Genomic DNA, 20,507 nt, shown 5'->3' with positions numbered 1-20,507 from the left:
GTGTGTGTGTGTGTGTGTGTGTGTGTGTGTGTGTGTGTGTCTGCAAAACTCAGAAACACAGTTTGGAGGAGCAAAACATGTCTGCGTTTCCAGACAGCTGTTAAGATTTTTATATCATCCCCACTTTTTGCTCTTGGCACACTGTGCAAGTCATTCATCAGGATAGTGTAAGGCTCTCCTCACTGCTCGTACTCACTGGCACTGAGGTGCTAGAAACAGCCCGAGTCTTCTTTCAGCACTTATGCAAACACTCCACTCATACTGGAATATTTCCACTATTAACACCCAAACTGATTGTATTATTGCCAACTTCTGTTAACCCTTAAAAGTCAGTTTTTGCTGGCAATAACAAAAACATTGTCATAAAAACTGATTTTAATTATTTCTTGAAGCCTCTGCAATCTGCAGAGAAATTCTCAACTTTCAGTCAATATCATATTTGTATTTAGTAGTGATGCAATATTTTATTGCACATGAAGTCTTTTGGCAAAATATGGCATTTTTTAATGATAATATAACTTGCATGAATCCTGTAGATTTACATGAGTTTTGAAATTTGGGAGGGGGTTGGGGGTCTAATACTAGAAGCAGTGGTGGCTCAGCGGTTAGAGCGGAGGGCTATCGATAACAGGGTTGTGGGTTCGATTCCCGGGCTCGGCAAGCTGCCACTGTTGGGCCCTTGAGAAAGGCCCTTTACCCTCTCTGCTCCCCGGGCGCTGGAGTTGGCTGCCCACCGCTCTGGGTGTGTGTGTGTGTACTCACTGCCCCTAGTTCACTAGTGTGTGTTCACTACCACAGATGGGTTAAATGCGGAGGACACATTTCGCTGTACAGTGTACACAGTGTACAGTGGCAAATACGTGCACCTTTTTTTTTTTTTTTAAGAATGAGGAGTGGGAGTCCCCCCCCGATCACTTTATGGTAAATCAGAAGTAACGTAACTAGGCCAGCCACGATAATTATGTTATCGATTTATTGTACAATGTCTTGACATGACTGCTATTTAACTATTTTTGCTGGCCATTGTGTTTACTAAGCGAGGAAAGTCTATCAACATGAAAAGAGCTGGCGTGTCAACATTTTGCTTTAAAACTGTTTTACTGTTTTATTTATTTAGGATATTTATTTTTTTAATATTTCTGAAATATTAAGGTCTGAAAATACTTAATTAAAAGTTCACTGCTCTTTAAAAGAGAGTAATTGCATTATGTTATTATATCATTATGTCAGTGGCATAAAATGATCTTATAAAAATAATATTGTTTATTGCAATATGTCATCCCAAAAAAGAAATGTTATCGTGACAGGCATAAATGTAACATATAAAAGCTGGTTTCCTTTTTTCATTTTCAAATGACTTTTTTAGTAGCTTTTTAACAGTGTAATTTGCATAAGTTAACCTTCTTAGCAACCATAATAACCAGAAAATATTTAGTCTTCAACTGAAGCTGATGTAGTACACACTGATTTCCATGGGCTGTCAAAACTGTTACAAGAGTTACACTGCAAGAGGTGAACATTGAAGTCCAAGCACTATGTCACTATGTGCCATTATGAAGCCAGCAGAGCACAAATGACGGACAGTGTTTTTGACTGGCCTTATTTATAATACATGAGGGGTCTTAAAAGGACATTTTTGGACATGACTTGAATTTGCATAGTTGTAGAACTTAACGAGGAACCCTTGTATTGTAGTCTCACCGTGCCACACTGATCATTCTAAAATCACTAAAGTTTTCTGCTGGGAATGATGCTGCCTGAGCCCTCTATAGGGGTTTGGATTCCGAACATGTGACCTTCTTCAGCGCTTAAGAGTTTTCATGTCTGTTTTAATATGTCTTATTAAATCAGGCAAAAAAAACAAAACAAGACAAGACAAGACAAGACAACTATATTTAGCCTCCGCCTTTATCCCATCCGTGAAGTGGACACACATACACACTAGGGAGCAAACACACAGTGACAGTGAACACATATGCCCGGAGCTGTGGGTAGCCAGCACTGTGGTGCCCGGGGAGAAGGGAAGGTGAAGAGCCCACAACCCTGTCATCAATAGCCCGGTGCTCTAACCGCTGAGCCACCACTGCATCAGCCATAAATGTAATGACCTCTAATAGACAGATGGTTAGAAAAGTGGGGTTGGGACTGGAAGGTCACTGGTTTGATCCCATACACCAGCAGGAAGTTAGAATGGGAGGAGTGAAGGAACAGCACTTTTCCCTCCCTCAACAATAAAGGCACCTAACCCCCAATTGCTTTCCCGGTGCTGAAGTGGCTGTCCATTGCTTTGAATATATGTGTGCTCACTGCCCTATTCACTAGCGTGTGTGTGTGTGTGTGTTCACCGTTGCGGATGGGTCAAATATGGAGGTTAAACTATGAGGCAGTGGAAGGACACTCACAGAGGAAAGTATTCAGGTGAGATTGAAGGAAGCGACAGTAGTACAATCTCAGAGAGATTAGGGTAGGGAATTGCAGAGTTTTGGTGCCACAGCACTGAAGGATCTGTCAGTAACAGTGGCGAGTGTAGTGTAGGGGACAGTAAATAAGCTGCTGTCTGAGGACCTGAGGGTACAAATGGGGACAATAAGGGTGGAGGAGCTCACCAAGATACACAGGGGTCAGACCATGAAGGGCTTTGGAGGTAGTGAGCAGAATCTTAAACTTAATGTGGGATGTTACTGGTAGCCAGTGCAGCTCATTGAGAATTAGACTGATGTGTGCTGATTTTTTTTATTGTAAGTGAGAATAAAAGATGGGCCAGAGACGAGTTAATGGCTTGACATTAGTCTCAAAGCTAAGGGCAGAATCAAACAATACTCCAAGATTTCGAACAACAGATGAAAATATTTCAGACACGTCATCTATGTCAATAAAACAGCTGTATATTCTAGACAGAAGGTATTTATTTTTTACAAAGGTTGTCATTCTTTCAGAGTTTAAGTTCATGGATGCATGCTACCAGAGCCTGGGGAGAACTGTCAGAGGAGGATCTTGTTCTGATAACTATTTGAATTTGAAACAATGGAAACTGAGATTACGTGCAAGTGCCTGTCTAGCCTTCTGGTTGTTAGAGAGTGGTTGTCCTACCCTATACCAGTGACAGATGATGGTGAAAAAAAAGAGCTTACCTTGTAGTTACGGCAGGTGGGGTTAAACGCATTGGTTCCACAAGCAAACAGTGTTTCGTCGTTGCGGGGAACCAGCACTTTGATGTAGTTGTAGCATTCATCCTGTGAAAGGCAAGATGCTTTTAGAGAAACACACAGAAACACACACATCGTTTTTTGTTTTTTTAACCATAATCACTCTCCTGAGCTTTGTAGACACCCTCACTCATTGAGACGCAAGGGAGCAGCCCCATCATTCAAGAACTGTCTCTGTGTGTCTCTGCAGTAAATACATGTGGTGCTGATGCTAACAAGCAATCTGCTCTACAGGAGCTTCTTCCATCAGGAAAGCAAACAGAATAAGAGATGGCGAGAGAGAGGGAGACAGAGAGAGCGTGAGAGAGAGAACATGCACATGAGATAAAGATATAGAGAGATACACAAGACAAACAGAGAGTGAGTGACAGAAAGAGACAGAGAGTGAATGAATGAGAGACAGAAAAAGATAAAGACAGAAAAAGACAGGACAGGGAAAATGAGAGAGAGAGAGAGAGAGAGAGAGAGACAGAAAGAGGAAAATATAGAAATGCAGAGACAGACAGACAGAAAGAAAGAGACAATAGAGGGATATTAGAGATATAGAGGGAGAGGGATAGAGAGAGAGAGAGAGAGACAAATAACGTGCAAGAAATTGGGGAAGATAGAAAGAGAGAGAGGGAGAAACAGGAGAGGGACAATTAGAGGCAGAGAGAAGGCAGAGAGTGCAAGAGACAGCAAAATACAGAGAGACAAAAAGAGAAAGACAGAGAGAACAGCAAGAGCAAGAGAGAAATAGAATAGAGAGAGGGCGAGAGACATGGAGATACACTCACGCTGTTCTTGCCCCTCACTGTACATTTTTCCACATCCTTTGTCTTCCATGTCAGTTTCTAAAAAAATAGATAAAAAGAAAAGAGGGAAAAACATGGAAGTAAAGTGTGAATGACGAGAACTCTTTAACTCACAACGGTAATAAACACAATGATTCATCACAATTAACTCTTCATAAAACAAACAAGACAGAGAGAGAGAGAGAGCGAGAGCAGGAACATAACAAGATATAGGCAGGAAAATAAATCCATCAGGTTAATAACAAGCTGTGGTGTGTGTGGGTGAGTGTGTGTGTGGCAGGGTGCTGGTTTATGCCATTAGGCTGAAGAGTTGGAGTGATTCGTTGTTCCTTTTCTGTCTACCCTCTCGGCAGGAACACTGATTCAATCAACGCATGAGCACACACAAACACACACCCTTATACACACTCACACAGCACTGAAAAACCTGCTCTCTAAACCACAAGCGTCCTTTTCAGTTACCATATTCTAACTGTCACAACACTCCCATTCTACAGGGAGGGACATTAAACTGAGAGAGCGAGCGTGCACACGCGAGAGAGAGAGACAGAAATGTTTACCATCTCTGTCCCTTCAAGCAAGACAAACAGCAACTGTTCGTCATTTGTTCAATGCAATCTCAATTAATCTCCCTGATCTAATTTTATGAACTTCTCAGATTCTGTAGTAATCTGCTGTAGGATATCCTAATGAGCTTGATGAGCTTTTTTTGCGTTCTATCCAAATCCTACAGGAAGAACACAGTAAACTCATTTGAATATGGCCCCCCTTCGACTGGCTTCATAAGGCAAATTACGTCTGACAAATGTGATTCTCCTAGCTGATTCACTGAGCTTCCAATCAGGAGCACATTAAGCTCACTAATTGGATGACTTCCCTCTTAATGCAGAAATGGTCATTATAGAGAAACAACTGAAGAAATGCCAGAACCCCCCCAACACACACAAAAAAACAGGAACAGGGCCCAGTTTTTTAGAACTACAAACTCAGCCAATGGCTCAGCATTATCATCACAGCCCAGGATAGGGATCTAGGTCTGGCTCCACTGTGCTTTCAAAGTAAAGCACTCCTACCTTAAAGTCCCTTAATGTTCTAAAGCAGAGAAGTGGAGCGGGACGAGGCAGGAGGGAAGAGAGGGGCTGGGAAAGGGCCTCTCTAAGCTGGGATCAGCTAAGTGCTTCGAGCTATAGTGTGGATGCTGAGAGGGTCGCTGATGGGGAGCATTAGCTCTATTCATTTCACACGGCTCTGGACCACTCCGCATAGCTAAAAACCCACCATTACATCACATGGTTGAAGGAAAAAAGGGAAAGAGGAAAAAAAAAGAAAGAGCACTTACCTGTTGAGGTATGATGTGCTCAGTCGAAGCACTGAGATTGACGGCAAAGACATGATCCCTGCAACACACACAAAACACAGGGAGATCAGAGACTGAGAGAGAGAATGAAAGAGAGAGCAAGCAAGAGAACAAAAGAGAGGGTCAGGTCTTCTGTCAGTCACCTCAGTTTGAATGAGACTGATTAGCCTCAATCATCCAATACTTCCTATAAACAGGTGTGTGTGTGTGCGTGTGTGAGTGTGTGTGTGTGAGAGAGAGAGAGAGAGAGAGAGAGAGAGAGAGAGAGAGAGAGAGAGAGAGAGAGAGAGAGGAACTAAAGCCTAAATCTGTGATTTATCACTTCTTGGTCAAAATAACTAAGATCTTTTTTATATTAAATGCATTTTTTTCTAAACATTCCTTTAGTGATTTAGGCCACAGTGTCCTATTTTCATTAACTTTCACTAAAGTATGTTCTGCAGCATACGTAAAACTTCAGGTTTTGTGACAAAGTCTCAGGCAAGGTTCATTATTTTTCCATGAAGATTACGTTTGGGCAAGCAAAGCTGCACAGTGAAATGGTGCTCCACCACCATTTACTCAGCAATAAACGTCCAGGAGGTCTCAGAATTTTCTCTGATCTCATCTTTCACTGACTTCCACAGTTCCCCTCAATTGCATTTTTTATTTAATTCTTACCATTACACATTGTAGAAACCTCAAGCTAAAAACACTTGGTTATTTACTTACAGCTACCCTCTACTTTGTGAGCACTAATTATTATTATTCAGATATTTAGAAAGTTGCTTATAGGAGCCAATGATAAAGCTTCAGCTTCAAATTACAACTGGTGACATGCCTAAAGCATAATTTCTTCATCAAGGTCCGAGACCTTGTAAAAAAAAAAAATAAATAAAATAAAATAATAATAATAAATAAATCTTTGCAACGTTGCTGCTAGTGTCCTTCTGCACTTGCTTGATGAGTTTGGTTCATTTTTATGTTCGAAGAAACAGTAACTGTGCATTAGAACATGCCAAAAAATAGTGTTATACACAGTGATATCAGAATATAATGACCACCTTCCTAATAGCGGAAATAATCACCCCTGACTCAGATGACACTAGAAAGACAGTGTTGGACTGTATTAGGTGATGGAAGGTGTTCATTATAACTGGTCCACAGTTGCATGACTTGTCATTGCTTTCTGGCATCAATGGCTTGTGGGGCACCACTGTGGTGTCGTTGGGAGGCACTCAACACATGGGTTGTCCATTCTCGGATCTACACCAAAGGGAAATGCTATTTCTCTTTGTCCACTGTCACAGTCATATCAGAATATTATGACCACCCCTTGTTAGGTATGAACTATGGCCCGGGATGTGTCAGAGGTCATGTGTCTGGGTTTGCTGTGTGTATAATTCTGATATGACTGCGTATGTCTGACTACCTACAAAGGTTGTGTTCTACTAAAAAAAAAAAGGCCAAAAAACTAGCAGATGGGTCTTTACTGCGTATGGCGTGTGTAAAACGTAGAGAGAATATAAGAACATGAGCATGTTTAGATGCACAGGTTGCATCCTGTTGCTGGCTTAATCCTTTAAAACCATGTGCATAGCCCAGCCTACACTGCAAATACAAGAAATAAGAAAATGTGTAATTTGGCCAGAAACATTTGTATTCAATAGCATCTGCTGACCAGGTCAGCATCAGTCTCTACGTTCCAGTTTAACTTTTTTTTAGTTGTTAATAAAAACCGCCATCTCATATTATACATAATATGTTCACTTTAATGCTAGTACCAACTGTAGTCTCCGCAGTGCATTCACCTGCAGCTTTACACAGAAAATTGGAGGAAGCGGTGAGGTGATGGAAGGCAATCATCAGTCAGCCTTGCTGGACGCTAGATTTTTCTATGTCACCTTGGTGTGTTGAGGCCCTAAGGCTGAAGGTATTGGAGGTGACAGACTCACCTGGCAGCAATGTAGAGCATGTGGTTTATACGCAGCATCCTCTGGAAGTCCAGACCAAGCCTCGCCGTGTCATTATCTGACATGTTGCCCTGGAAACCAGGATACAGGTAGGAGTCTAGCGAGAGAGAGAGAGAGAGAGAGAGAGAGAGAGAGAGAGAGAGAGAGAGAGAGAGAGAGAGAGAGAGAGAGAGGAGAGATTTAAAAACCTGCACCAAGAGCTTTCGCCTCTAGGAACAATCAATACTATCCAATACTTCCCACGCCCACAGATTTGTTTAGAAGAAACAACCCTAGGTTTCATTCATATCTGCCGAAACTAATTACTCAAGATGTCACTGTATAGAAGATATTAACACTTATTGTAATCAGCATGGCTTCATTCAAACTAATCCTCTTGAGAACATGTGACTCCAAGAAAAGCGATTCCTCACTCAGGATATCCTTTATTCATTATTTAGAGGGGAGGTCTAAGAGCACTGCTGGCCCTTCATGGCAGAGTAAATTCAGTCTGTGTATCCAATCTGTCAGCAAAAAGTGATGACTTCATTTACCCAGCAACTCTGGGCTGTGGAAGGTGAGTTGGAGAGACCTTTCCAGTATTGGGTTTTGTCCTATGCAATTTATAGTATATGGTCCCAAAGCACAATGTATATCAGACAGGAAAAGTCAGGACTGTTTGTTTTTCACAGCAAAAGTCAAGTAAAGGAAAAATGACCACTATGACAGTCACTATTGACATTGCTATGACTGGTTTAACCTCTTGAATGTATTTAATTACTTTTAGATTGCACTTGTTGCTGAAACTAATGGACAAAGGCACAAACACAGCTTGTCTAGTTCCTGTAGAGAAGGTATGCCAAAAGAATAGGACTCTCTAGAGTGAACCTATTGATGTCTAATGTCAGGTGTGGGAATAAAGCCTCCTGGTACTGGAGCTGTGAAGCAGTGGAGATGTGTTCTCTTGAACGACAGAGCTCCATTCAACACATTTGGGAAGTTTGGGATGAGGTAGGGTGGGGATCTTTCAACATCCTGACCTCACCAACAATTGTTGATGAACTCAATCAAGTCCTCACAGCATTCCCTGGACAATAGATACAGTTACTTCAACAAAAGCAGGATAAACTTTTTTGAAATACTTTTGGAGAAACAATGACTGAGCAGGTGTCCCAATACTTTTGTACATATACTGTATTATGAGTTGTTTGTTAACTGTTCTGTTGTCCCACAGGGTCAATTTAACTGATCTGAATTATGACAGTAATGTAATTATGAGAGTGAAGAACTAAAGTGTGGGCCTACACACATGGTTTAAATGGCTTGTAGCACAGTCCAAGGCCAGGAATACTATGTCTGAAGCCAGCAGGCAAATGGGACTCCTTTTCACTGATCTGAGCACTGTGCAGAGTGACAGGCTGCGAATGGGGACATGTAAGAGTTTAGTGGCAGCACAGTTTACACAGTAAACATCATCTGATCTCAGCATGCTCACCACTGATCACAGTACAGCCATTATTCCCATACTTCTGTATGAAGACATACGGCACAAGCCCCCAAAGAAATCAATCACGCACTTCCTCCCTGGATTGCGTGTGTTTAGATCCAGACTGCCGTTATCTAGGCTCTTTCATAGTGGTGAAAACTTAAGGCTGTATTTGAGAATCAGCCGATGCATCCCATGACCGTGAGGGTTGGAGCCTACAGCACCACGGGACTCTGGCTGTTTGTGTAAGCTGGACAAAAGGAAGCATCTTTATGGCTTCAATGAATTCACAATCACACTGGCAGAAGAGAGAGGGGGAAAGAGCTGGATTGAATAGTAGAATGATGAATGTGAGAGAGAGAAATACAAGGACAGGGCAAAGGGTCTAAGGTCCTAGGGGGCAGACAAACATGGTAGATATGCTGAGTAAGCAGCATTCAGGCAGGCTATGCACTCCCACTCCCATTGGGAGATCTTTGGTCAGAATATGGAGAAACAGCTTCGGTCAGAAAGTGAAGAAAGCTTTAAAATCTTGACCTCAGTTTTATAACTTAATAATAACCTAATCACATTGGTTTTCCAGGAATAACAGGCTTAGGACTTAGAAGGGGAGAAAGTTTTAGGGGTTCACTGAACCTTTAGAGGGCACCTTCCCTGCTAGCCAGTTTCCTTAACCTTACAGAAGCTGAGCACAGCGTTACAACACATAGATGGTTTGGAAGAAGGTCTACAGATCTGACAGAGCTGAATCATGTTACGTTAAAAAAAATAATAATAATAAAAAGGTATAGCTATATTATAGCTATAATAAAGGTTTAGCTGTCAAAACGTCATTATGCAGCATTACTGTTATCATACTGTGAATTAGCACTTCCTCTCACCCACCCACACAGCCAGTGGTGTATTAGACTTTATTTACATTATAAATACATTGATGTTGCAGCCCTACAGTGGTTGAGAACCATAAGACACAAGAATGGTTTCAATCTAAATAAGGTCTGATACATCTGTGCTGCCAAGTGTTAGAGTGCCAATAGTTTCTAGGTGATATTTTGATGTTTTGGGCATACTTCAAGGCTGGCTGAGGCACGTTTCCAAATTATCTCTTATCAGAGTTTCACTTTGAGATTTCTGGTTATTAGCATTAGTGTGTGTTAAAGATGCTACAGAATGCATTCATTCACTATTTCAATGTTAAAAATACTTTGTATTTGACTTTGTTTGGGGTAAAAAAAAGCTGCAGTTTTACAAGCTTAGTTTTAATTCTACTATTTTATCTCCAAATGAAACAGACCAGGTTTTGTGGTCGGCTTGTGTGGAAAAAATGAGAATATGGCACTGGTTAATGGCACTGCAATGGCTCACAGGAGCCACCTATCCAAGCGTAGCACAATAACAAGAACATTGTAATTATTTTTTGCAACATTCTCTTACTGTTGGTGTTGGTGCCCTCTTTGTGTCCTCTTGGTGCAGTGTGCAGTTAGCTAGCAGAAGCGATTGTAGCTGTCAGCTGAGTTAGCTTTTAGTGTAGCACCTAGCTCCAGTGCTTTCCTGTGGCATACAGTGTGCCCCCTGCTTTCTGGCGACATGCTCTTCCAGGCTTTCCTGTGTGAATACCCACAGCGGCGCAACCTCTGGTTGGCCCTTCTCCCTTTTCCGGTCAGCCCTAGTCTTGAAAAGTTTTTACTAATAAGCTGGGTGTATGGAAATGTTGTGGACGTACACATAATGAGTCAAAACTAAAGTTATGTAACAGTTTTGGGGTTTTGGAATTAGTCTGTTTTACAGCTCTGTTTTGGTTCTGCTTGATTTTCTTTTGAAAGATGATCACAGTTCATACTATGTCAATTCCATGTACTGGACTATGCAGAGAGTCGAATGTTAACGGGTAGAACCACAATTTGAGAGAATAAAAAAATCTCTATACTATAGAAATGGTCTAATTGCTTGTGAATTTGCCCATAGCATATTGCTAAAACTACAGGGTTTGGCATCAGGCCCAGTACCCACTGCAGGTAGACTCTTCATCAGCAGTCTGTTATTGTGCTGTTTTGAATGGTGTGAGATAGTCCTTTACCTTTAACCTTTCCTTTAAATTAGTGCACACCTCAACCACTCTCTTGGCACAGGGTCAGGGAATTAGCATAAGTAACAGCCATCTGACTCGTGTAGAGCAGACAGACACACATATACATGCAGGTACACACACAAACACACACACGCACGCAGGTGGAAATGGCTGATAAATGGACTTCATTACATGTCTGCTGGTCTCCTTGAAGAGCTCTATTAGCCCCAGATACCTCTACCAGCAGCCCAGTGCTTCTATGCCTCTTATGGATCCATTAGCGGCAGGGCCAGTCTTCCCCTCACCACATGTAGTAATAATGGATCTGTAATTTTAACCAGGGGAAGCTCCACACACTTTCTTAAAGCAGTTTGCAAATGCGTTACTGTGTGTGGACCTCACCACATGCACATTTCAGTACTTGTTTTGTCCTCATCATAAACAGTCTCATGTACGTCTCGTTTTTGACAGGTTTGTGAGGGAACGCAGGTTGGACCATTCTCAGCTCGATTGCCTATATTGTTTCTGACACCGTAAAATTAATTTAACTATCAGATTTCATTGAACTAGACAAGCGCAATGACTGATATCAAAATAAAAGCACTGAACCCATCTCACCAAACAGGAGTGCTCCTTTGCAGCTAAGTATGGTCTTGCTCACTCCATTATTGATATGTTGATGTGAGTGTTGTGACTGGATAGGCAATGGAGCCGCTGGCTGTTTATGCATTTGGCATGTGAAAACTGTTCCCACCTGCCAAGTGCTGATTGTTTGGCAGGCTGGGTGCTTTTAAGTGTGAGAGATGGTTTTACATGCTTTCTAATTTACTTTGAACTGCACCGCAGCCTCTAATTTATCTTGTTTTTGCTACATTTGATTAGGAGGGCCATAAACCTAAATCTAGCCAAAAAGTAAAGCTCTAAAATAATAATAAAAAAAAAAGATTAAAGATCTGATAAAGTCTAATACAATCCAACTGACGTAATACTTTCCTTCATGTAATAAACATGCTAACTACATCCAGAATCCTGTGTGAGAGATTCTAAGCGTCATGCTTACACTGACTCCCAACGATGCTGATCGGCTCCAGGTCCTGGGGAAAGGGTGTGGCAGCATTGGACAGGTGCAATAAGCTGGTGAGAGTGAGGGTCAGGGCCAAGAGGGGCCGCAACCCCAAAACCAACCGCATTTCAGCTCCAGCTACAGCACTCAGGCCCACAGCATGACCCACAGTGGACTTAATCCCACCTGAGAGAGATAAAAAGACAGAAACAAGGAGGTAAAACAGGTTGCCAGAGACAAACGACTTAAACACACTGAACTGAAGGTTCTGAGGCATTTGTAGTTCAGCTGGGTATACCAGATAGGCTTTAAAGAGATATCTATGTTCTCTCCAGGCTTGTATAGAGCCAGCAAATCACTGAGACAACACTGGAATCTTCATGCATTAGATACACTGCAGAACAGACCATTTGGCACACATTTGGCACTGTAGTTCCCCTCAGTTCTCATTAACAGACACCATTATAGTTATGAAAGCACAGCGAATAGACATGTCAGTGGCTGAGCTTACTCACTATTGTGTGTTATTGATAAGCAGCATAAGTGTCAGACTGTGGTTCAGCACAAGATCAAAAGTTGTCTCTATATCAGAATAATAATGTTTAATTAGGTGGTCGTGCCTCTGTGAGTGAGAGAGAGAGAGAGAGAGAGAGAGAGAGAGAGAGATGAAAGAGAGTGCAGGAGCATCTTTGCTCATTAAGGCTCCAAATGGCCTCCACTACTCCTAGCTAATCAAATTTAAGCCGCCCGCACACCCAGGTTAGTTATCTTCAGTTTGCAAAATCGACATATTTTCAATGGGTTAGAAAACTCCCCTAGGAGGTCCACCTCGACTTCTACCTGAAATGTTTTCTTCCCTTTTAGGAAACTGAAACACCAGCCCTACACAGGTTTTCCTGATTTTGTGGGAATAACTACTTGCTTTCTTAAGCTATGATTTGTCAGAGTTAGAACTTTACAACAGGCAATCTCGCGCCGCCCTGATTTTTGTGTTTCCCCAATTTTCTCCTCCATTTCGGCATTGCCAATTCCCATCAAGTAGCTTGAACCGCCCCACCACACAATGCTACTTCCAGTGGGAGGCTTGTCTCAAACTGCAGCTAATGCAACGTCATTGAGGAGGTTACGTCAGCTAACTCCTTACTCTCTCCCAGAGAGCATGGCCAGTTCTGCTCACTTGGGCTTCCGGCCATGGGTGGCAACATCAGGGATCAAACTTGCAATCACCCAGCGACAGGGGGCATTAGCCAACACTTAGATGGACTCCCAGGGCTGCATCTAAGCCAACATTTAGATGGAGCCTGGCTATACCCTGATTTTTGAATAAATGGCATCCCATTCCACATTCTTTAGAGGAGTATAATGCTATTAGAGCGCTATCAGAACAGCCATGCACGCATAGTAGTACATTTAAATGGGTGCCAGTATCCTGAGGCCTGGCCTGGTGAAGCACCATGAAGAGAATAGCTGGGCTAACTGTTATCAGTCACAGATTTGAGATCGCACTGAAATAGCTTGGAGGCGGGGGGGATTGAGAGACCTCTGGCCAGAGGGACCCCGGCTCATTGACTCCCACTCCACAGTCTTTCACAGGTGAGTTAACACAATTAACAGCAAAGGCTGCTGGGATACTGCCTCCCTCTGCCAAGCATGACACAAGGCCAACAGGGACGCATCAAAAACTCATTTTCAGAGCAGCGGAAAAAATGACAAGGGGTGAAAAAGGAAAAAAAAAAAAAAAAAAAAAAGAGTAAAGCAAAAAAAAAAAAAAAAAACACTGCTGCCAGTGTTGGAGGGCAAGTTTTAGCCGAATTCCATTATTAATGAGTGGCTGAGAGTTTGTGTCAGGCACAGATTGAGCTGAAATGCTAATTGTAAAGGCTTGTTTATTCTGCAGGCCTACTGAACAGCCAGATGGACATCAGGGAGCTGCTCTTTAGATAAACAGACTAATAGCTGACCTGTGTGGACGAGTCTTTGGGAGAGCACTTTCTGCTTCTTCCCAATTAATGCTATATCGGAGGCTGAGGAAGGCGGACAAGGTGGGCAGAGATGCTAACTCTCCAGCAGAGTTTGAGACCGAGTCAACATGAATATGAACTGCCATCAATATTCATATGCTCCGCCCTCATTCATATTCAGCGGAGAGGCCAGCGTTTAGCGATGCGGTCAAACAATGATCACACGGCTATAAATTGAAAATGTGGGTGTCTGCTTCTGTTTATTTCATGAATTACAGCCTCCCATACAAGAGCAAGTGTTCACAAACCAACACGCTCACCCACACACACATTCACATCCTGTCAAGGCAATATATCGGGACATTACTTCTGATGGATTATTTGCACATGGAAGATTGGCTTTTAGCACAGACGGACAGGGTCGCTTTCTTTTAACACGACTCGTGCCCAAAACGGACACACACACACACACGCGCGCGCGCGCCTACACACACACACACACACACACACACACACACACACACACACACACACACACACACACACACACACACACACACACACACAGAGAGAAGACTTTTATCTGTAACATGCACACCTGCACAAACATGCTACTACATGGCCTTATATTACTGCACTACTGACAGTACTGACAATAAATAAAAAAGTATAATAAATAATTAGGAAAAAAGGTTCATTTTAAAACTTTAAAGCTATTCTTACATGTAGGTTTGGATGCATTTAATAGGTTTTTGCTATGTTCACCATAATGTTCTACGCTTACATAGACCTGCTTAGGCTGTATTGCTGTGACAGACCACTGGTCTAATGGATTGAACCATTAGAAATTTGAAAAAGACTGGTATTAGAGAATAAAACTACTAAATCCTATTATGTGAACGTTTTTCCTCATTACATTATAAAAGAAGCTGCTAATTGGGCTCACAGGTGGTGCAACACCTTATCATCAGCAGGGTGAATTTAATGATTTTGGGGCCTTAGGCAAAGGACAAAAATGGGCATCCTGTTCAATCACTTTTTTTCACATTTCTCTTGGCTTCCTAGCTCACTCGTTAGCTTTTCTGGCCACAGTGTTGGGTCATCTGCTGGAGAGTCATGTTGGTACTTGCATTTGCTGGTCATTTATACTAGCATTATGTATTATCTGTTGAGCCAGTGTGACAAGAAAAAAACAGCTTTGTGACTGTAGCATCAAATATGTTCCACTCATCTTTTTGCATTTTTTACTGCACTTGTTTTCCATTATTTTTGCTTTCAAAGTAGGAAATAATTTTTGTCCTGAAAGTATTTTTCTATATGGCTAAATTATAGCTTATTTAATACCAGGCAGTCTAGCAGTCTAGCTCTGCTCAATGCAAAGACTACTCCTGATTTTTGGGAAATCAGGGATACGGTTATTAATTCATGATACCTCCAAATATGTGGGTTAATAATATCTGCCAATACCACCTGTTATCTGAAATACACTATGTGGACAAAAGTAATGGGACACCTGCTTATTCATGGTTTCTTCCCAAAATCAAAAAACATTTATCCTGCTTTTGTTTGAGGAAAGGCTTTCGACCAGCTGTCAACGAGATTTTAGAGCATTGCTGTGATGGTTTGACAGCATTCAGCAACAAGAGTGTTAGTGAGGTCAGGAATTTGGATAATCACCAGCCCACCTCAAGTCCAATTCCCCACCTCAAGCCAACAGTACTGGATGGAGCACCATCACTCCGGAGAACACAGTTCCACTGCTCTGCAGCTCAATGCTGAGGGGCTTTAAAGCCCTCTAGCCACCCCTGGCATTAGGCATGGTGCTAATACGTTCATGTTTATTTGCTCCAGAGAGTCCTATTCTATTGACAATAAGCTCATTTGATCGAAAGTGCATTCATTAGAAGAAGTGTCCACAAACATTTGGAAATAAAGTGTATCGCTTAGGCTCTAAAGCTCAGTTTTTCAAATGGTGTCTATGCTCCTGTACAGACTCCAGGCTTGAGTAGAGGCAGCAAAAGGGCTGACACAACATTGGAATCCTCATGTTTTCTTATCATGGCGTGCCCTTTTGGATAAAGTACACAACACATATATACACACACGTACACACACGTACACACACACACACAAGCTTCTTGTCCAGACAGACCCCACAGCATGGCTCCAGCGCTGACTAAAGGCTAATCAAAGGGTGCAGAGCAGAAGCCATTCTCAGAGACATTCTTTGTCAAGGTTTTGCTTGTCACTTGCCTTATCAGACTCATAGTCGGGTGCTCTGGGCTGAGCTGACACATGGGACAAAATATATGCTCTCTCAACACACACACACACACACACACACACACACACACACACACACACACACACACACGTGCAGTAATCTTTTTTTGCACAAAGAAGAGAGGATCAGAGGACCTTTATCGCATGAACACAAACAAACGATTATGTAACACTGCCACATGCTCGACTGTAATAATAGCTGTTTTGTGAGCTATTTTATTTATCACAGAGCATGTGGACACATTGCGCGGGCTACAATGCCATATTGTCTTGTGATCTTTGATTTTTCTCAGAGCACCAGAGCAGACCCCTCTACCTCCTTCTCTCTCTGCTTGGAGAGGAAGTACTATTGGGAGGTCATGGGAAAGTAATGATAGTAATGAAGGGGAATTGAGAGACAAGGGGAGAGAGAGAGAGAGAGAGAGAGAGAGAGAGGGAGAGAGGGAGAGAGGGAGAGAGAGAGAGAGAGAGAGAGAGAGAGAGAGCGCAAGAGCGAGAGAAGAGCGCACTCAACTGACCTTCACTCTTCACTGGCAGTCTCTAACTGTATTCTGAAAGAGCTGGAACAGTGCCATGCCTTCAAACTCAGAAGATAAGTGATTCAGCTAATTGATGAACATTGCATTTCTTGTCCTGTTGTAGCTTCACAACTTGGACCGCAGCGTAAAGTGAATCAAGTGACCACTTCTCATAATGGTTCCAGTCTTTCTCATTCCCATAAGAGTCCAAAGCACATGCCAACATTGTCTGCAAGGGCACTTCCATAGTCATTAATAGACACTTACCAAGGCCTCTCTCTCCCTCTACACTGAAGACTGATGCTAACACTGATAGGCTTCAGAAGCCAGTGGACGCGTCTCCTGGTTAATTAAATGACCTAAATGGATTTGGCCTTAATTACTTCCCCTCACTGCTCATTCTCATGCCTCCATCACTGCTGTCACACTGAACCACCCCAGACTCGGCTCAGTGAGTCCTAGTGCTGTCAGCCAGATACCACACCTGAGCAAGCCAACACTGGGAATTCTAGATGTTTGGCTGATTGAAAGGATTTTTTTCTTTTATAGCACCTTTTTTTATTATTATTTTATTTATTTATTTATTTATTTTACAGCAGACACCCTCACAAAGCAACTTTAGAGAAATGTGGGTCTAGATCCCTGATGAGAAAGCTGAGGGGGTTTCAGTGGCAGGTAAAACTCCTGAAGAGCATGAAAAAGCACCACTGAGAGGGATCCAGACTCAAAGGAGACCCAAAGTTTTTTTTGGGTGGCACCAAATACTGACACTAGGGCCAGGTATACGGTCTGCATTAGTTGGATTAACCCTGGAATGCCTGCATGCATCAACAACCACATATAATTATGTTTTTAACATTTCTCTATAGAGAGAGGATGGATGAAGAAGGTAGGGAATGTCATATTACGCTAAAATAGTTTACTTACTTATTAAACAGAGTTAAAAATAAAAATATTTCACAAATGATAAAAGTCAGTGGTCTAGTGAGACCACCAGTTGTGTTGGACTTATACAAGACATACAGAGATATAAGAACATAAAGCTAAAATCTTATAACATGGGTAGAAGATCAATATCAGGCAGACACAGAAGACCTAAAAGGAGATTTAGAGTACACAAGGCACTCTACGGTACACGGCTGGTTAGGGACCATGAGGATTAACAGCTCAAGGAAAGATGTGAGACAGACAGTGGTAAAAAGAAGAGCTTCTGGAAGACTAGAGTACAGAGTCATATTATTATTATTCTAAGCAGAAAAGTGAGTTGAAGAAATTTAAACGGTTAAAAAACAGTGAAGTAGCTCTAGTCCACAAAGCCAAAACCTATAGCATGACTTCTCATTCAAAGCAGGTTAAATATTGTATGTTTCCCTCCAGGCAGCTTTGACAATTAAGAAGTCAAGACTGATCATACAATCTAGAATGGTGACAATCAGTGAGAAATGTTAAACTTTCAAAGACAAATACAATATATGGAAGAAACTATGGGGGCACCTCTTAGTCACTGAATTCAGGTTTTTCATTCAGGCTCATTGCCACAGGTGTATAAAATCTGCTAGTCTGCTTTTACAAACATTAGTGAAAGAATGGGTCATTCGAAAGAGCTCACTGAATTCCAGTGTGGTACTGTAACAGGATTGCAACAAGTCATTTGGTGAAATTTGTTCCCTCTTAGATATTCCACAATCGGCTATGAGTGGTGTTATTGAAAAGTGCAAGCGTTTAGGAACCACAGCAACTCAGCCACGAAGTGGTAGATCACGTAAAGTTACAGAGCAGAGTCACCAAATGCTGAGGAGCATAGTGATTAAACCGCCAACACTCTGCTGATTTAATAGCTGTAGAGTTCCAAACCTGCTGTTAGTGCTGCAAAGGTCCTCACCAATACAATATTAATGCCTATGGATTTAGAATAGGATGTCATAAAGCTCCTGTAGGTGTCCCAATACTTTTGTCCATATAATATATGTGTACATTCTATATAAGTGTACACTGATTTGCAATGGTGAAAATCAGTGAGCTTATATTAACAAGTCATTTTAAACATTCAAAGACATTTAACATCAATATTTTTAGAGGGAAATTAGATGCAAAAGACAAGGACAACACTAAGAACTGCTAAAACTGGATAACTAGCCACTACCTTTTGATAAATCTACTGGTTTTAAACATATTTGTCCAAATGAATCATTTTGATAAATCCTATCATACTCACATATGCCCTCACATTGTAGGAAATGTAAGCTAACATGCTATGCTAATACTTCATTGTAAATGTCAGATCAAACTACAGATTGTGACAAAAAAGGATAAGTGTCTCTCTTTCACAATTACCTTAGCACAGTAAAAGGAAAGCAAGCAATGTGAGTTATGGCATTTAGAGAGAATCTCCCTTGTTTACCAGCCACATTGACAGAGCTGTATCTGCCACAGCCATGTTTTAAAGGCAATCTTGTTCAGCAGGGTTGGGTTCAATATAATTTTAGTTAATCCTGTTTAGGGTTTTCCATTTGAATCAGCTTGGATCCATCATGAAATGCAGCTAATTATATTGTTTTATCGGTAGACTGAAACAGAACTGGGTTGAGTTCACTGGCTATTCATTGTTTAGGTTTAGATTGCCTATGTTTATCTCATTTAACAATGCTCATTTGTTGTGTAGCAGTCATTAAAAAAACAATATATTTGACTAAATGGACTTGCTTATGTACTAAACTATAATCATTATACTGATTCAGAGTTTTGAGAATGAGTTTAAAACACTGTCTTAATTGAAAATCCAAGTGCGAATGACCTAATTCTAATAAGTTGGTAAAGGTCACTGATGTTTGACTGGGAAGGTGCCCAAAAAGTGAGCCCAGGTGGATATTTTATGTATGGATAGTGTCTGGGCTGCCCCTTATCATTTTAAGCTCTCACTCTGAAAGCCTTTTATATGAAAGGAGGTGTGGTAGCGGTTAGACTCATAAAAATGTTGTCCCACATATAAATTGGCCCATGTTTAAATTATATTGGTTGGCCAGTGCAGGCAGACGAGGAGAGAGCAACACTGATCTCAAATACAGTTTAGGTCTCTGTTCCATTTATTGTTAGGCTTTAACCTCTGGATCTGGTCCTTGTAATCTCATTTTGCATCAAAACATCTATTTAACAGGTTCCTGGGTTAGGACTGAAATAATATTTCATATTTTGCAGTTTTTGCAGTCCTGCTCCAGTGGCTTCACAGAACTGCATGTTTTAGATCTCTCCCACACCCAGTTCAAATGATCAGCCCATTATCAAAACTTTGATAAGCTGCATCAGGTGTGTTAGAGCATAAAGGGATCTCAAACGCACACCACTGTGATTCAGAGAATTTAGAGGATGCTTTTGTACTCCTAGTTAGAAAGAAAAAAAAAACGCAGAAGAGAGAAGGGCTTAGCCACTGTAAACCTTAAAGGTATCAAAGTGTGCGTTTACTGAGTATTGGAAGTTGTTTTTTGATATAAAAATATTAAGTACATACTCCATACTGTTCCATTTATTCTTAGGCTCTTTGGAGCAGCTTCTTGTAAATAAAATATACAAATATATAAATATTAAGTATGTGCCCTTGTTTGGGGTAAAAAATACTTAACAAGCCGAATTATGATACCAGCAAAATCGTACCAGTAAAAAATAATCCAATGCTTTCCTGTCTAGCTCCAGTTAGCGGTCCGCTAAGGTAGTCCAGTTTGTTTCTGAGGGAGTGTACGTTGGGGAAAATAGATGGTAAAGGTTAGCATTAGATTTAAGCCTATCGCAGATGCCTGTTTGCTCCCCCTGACGGTCCTTTTGTTGCATGCCAAGTTTGAGATGCCC

The 20,507-nt window shown here is 41.5% G+C and overlaps 1 protein-coding gene across 3 annotated transcripts in view; it reads right to left on the bottom strand.

Annotated features, from left to right (window-relative positions):
• Positions 1-20,507, bottom strand: part of sema6cb (semaphorin 6Cb) — a 158,981-nt gene that overhangs the window by 42,951 nt on the left and 95,523 nt on the right. For all 3 annotated transcript variants that reach the window (XM_072679555.1, XM_072679557.1, XM_072679556.1), the window contains 5 exons: positions 11,903-12,091; positions 7,292-7,406; positions 5,340-5,397; positions 3,983-4,039; positions 3,132-3,233 (listed from right to left, as the gene is read on the bottom strand). In XM_072679555.1, the coding sequence (XP_072535656.1) occupies positions 3,132-3,233; positions 3,983-4,039; positions 5,340-5,397; positions 7,292-7,406; positions 11,903-12,091 (521 nt within the window). The remainder of the gene's footprint in view (positions 1-3,131; positions 3,234-3,982; positions 4,040-5,339; positions 5,398-7,291; positions 7,407-11,902; positions 12,092-20,507) is intronic.

The sequence above is a fragment of the Salminus brasiliensis genome, chromosome 5 (assembly GCF_030463535.1).
Source record: "Salminus brasiliensis chromosome 5, fSalBra1.hap2, whole genome shotgun sequence".
NCBI lineage: Eukaryota > Metazoa > Chordata > Actinopteri > Characiformes > Bryconidae > Salminus > Salminus brasiliensis.
Note: the sequence above shows the minus strand (reverse complement) of the source record. Positions and strands in the feature narration are given on the sequence as shown.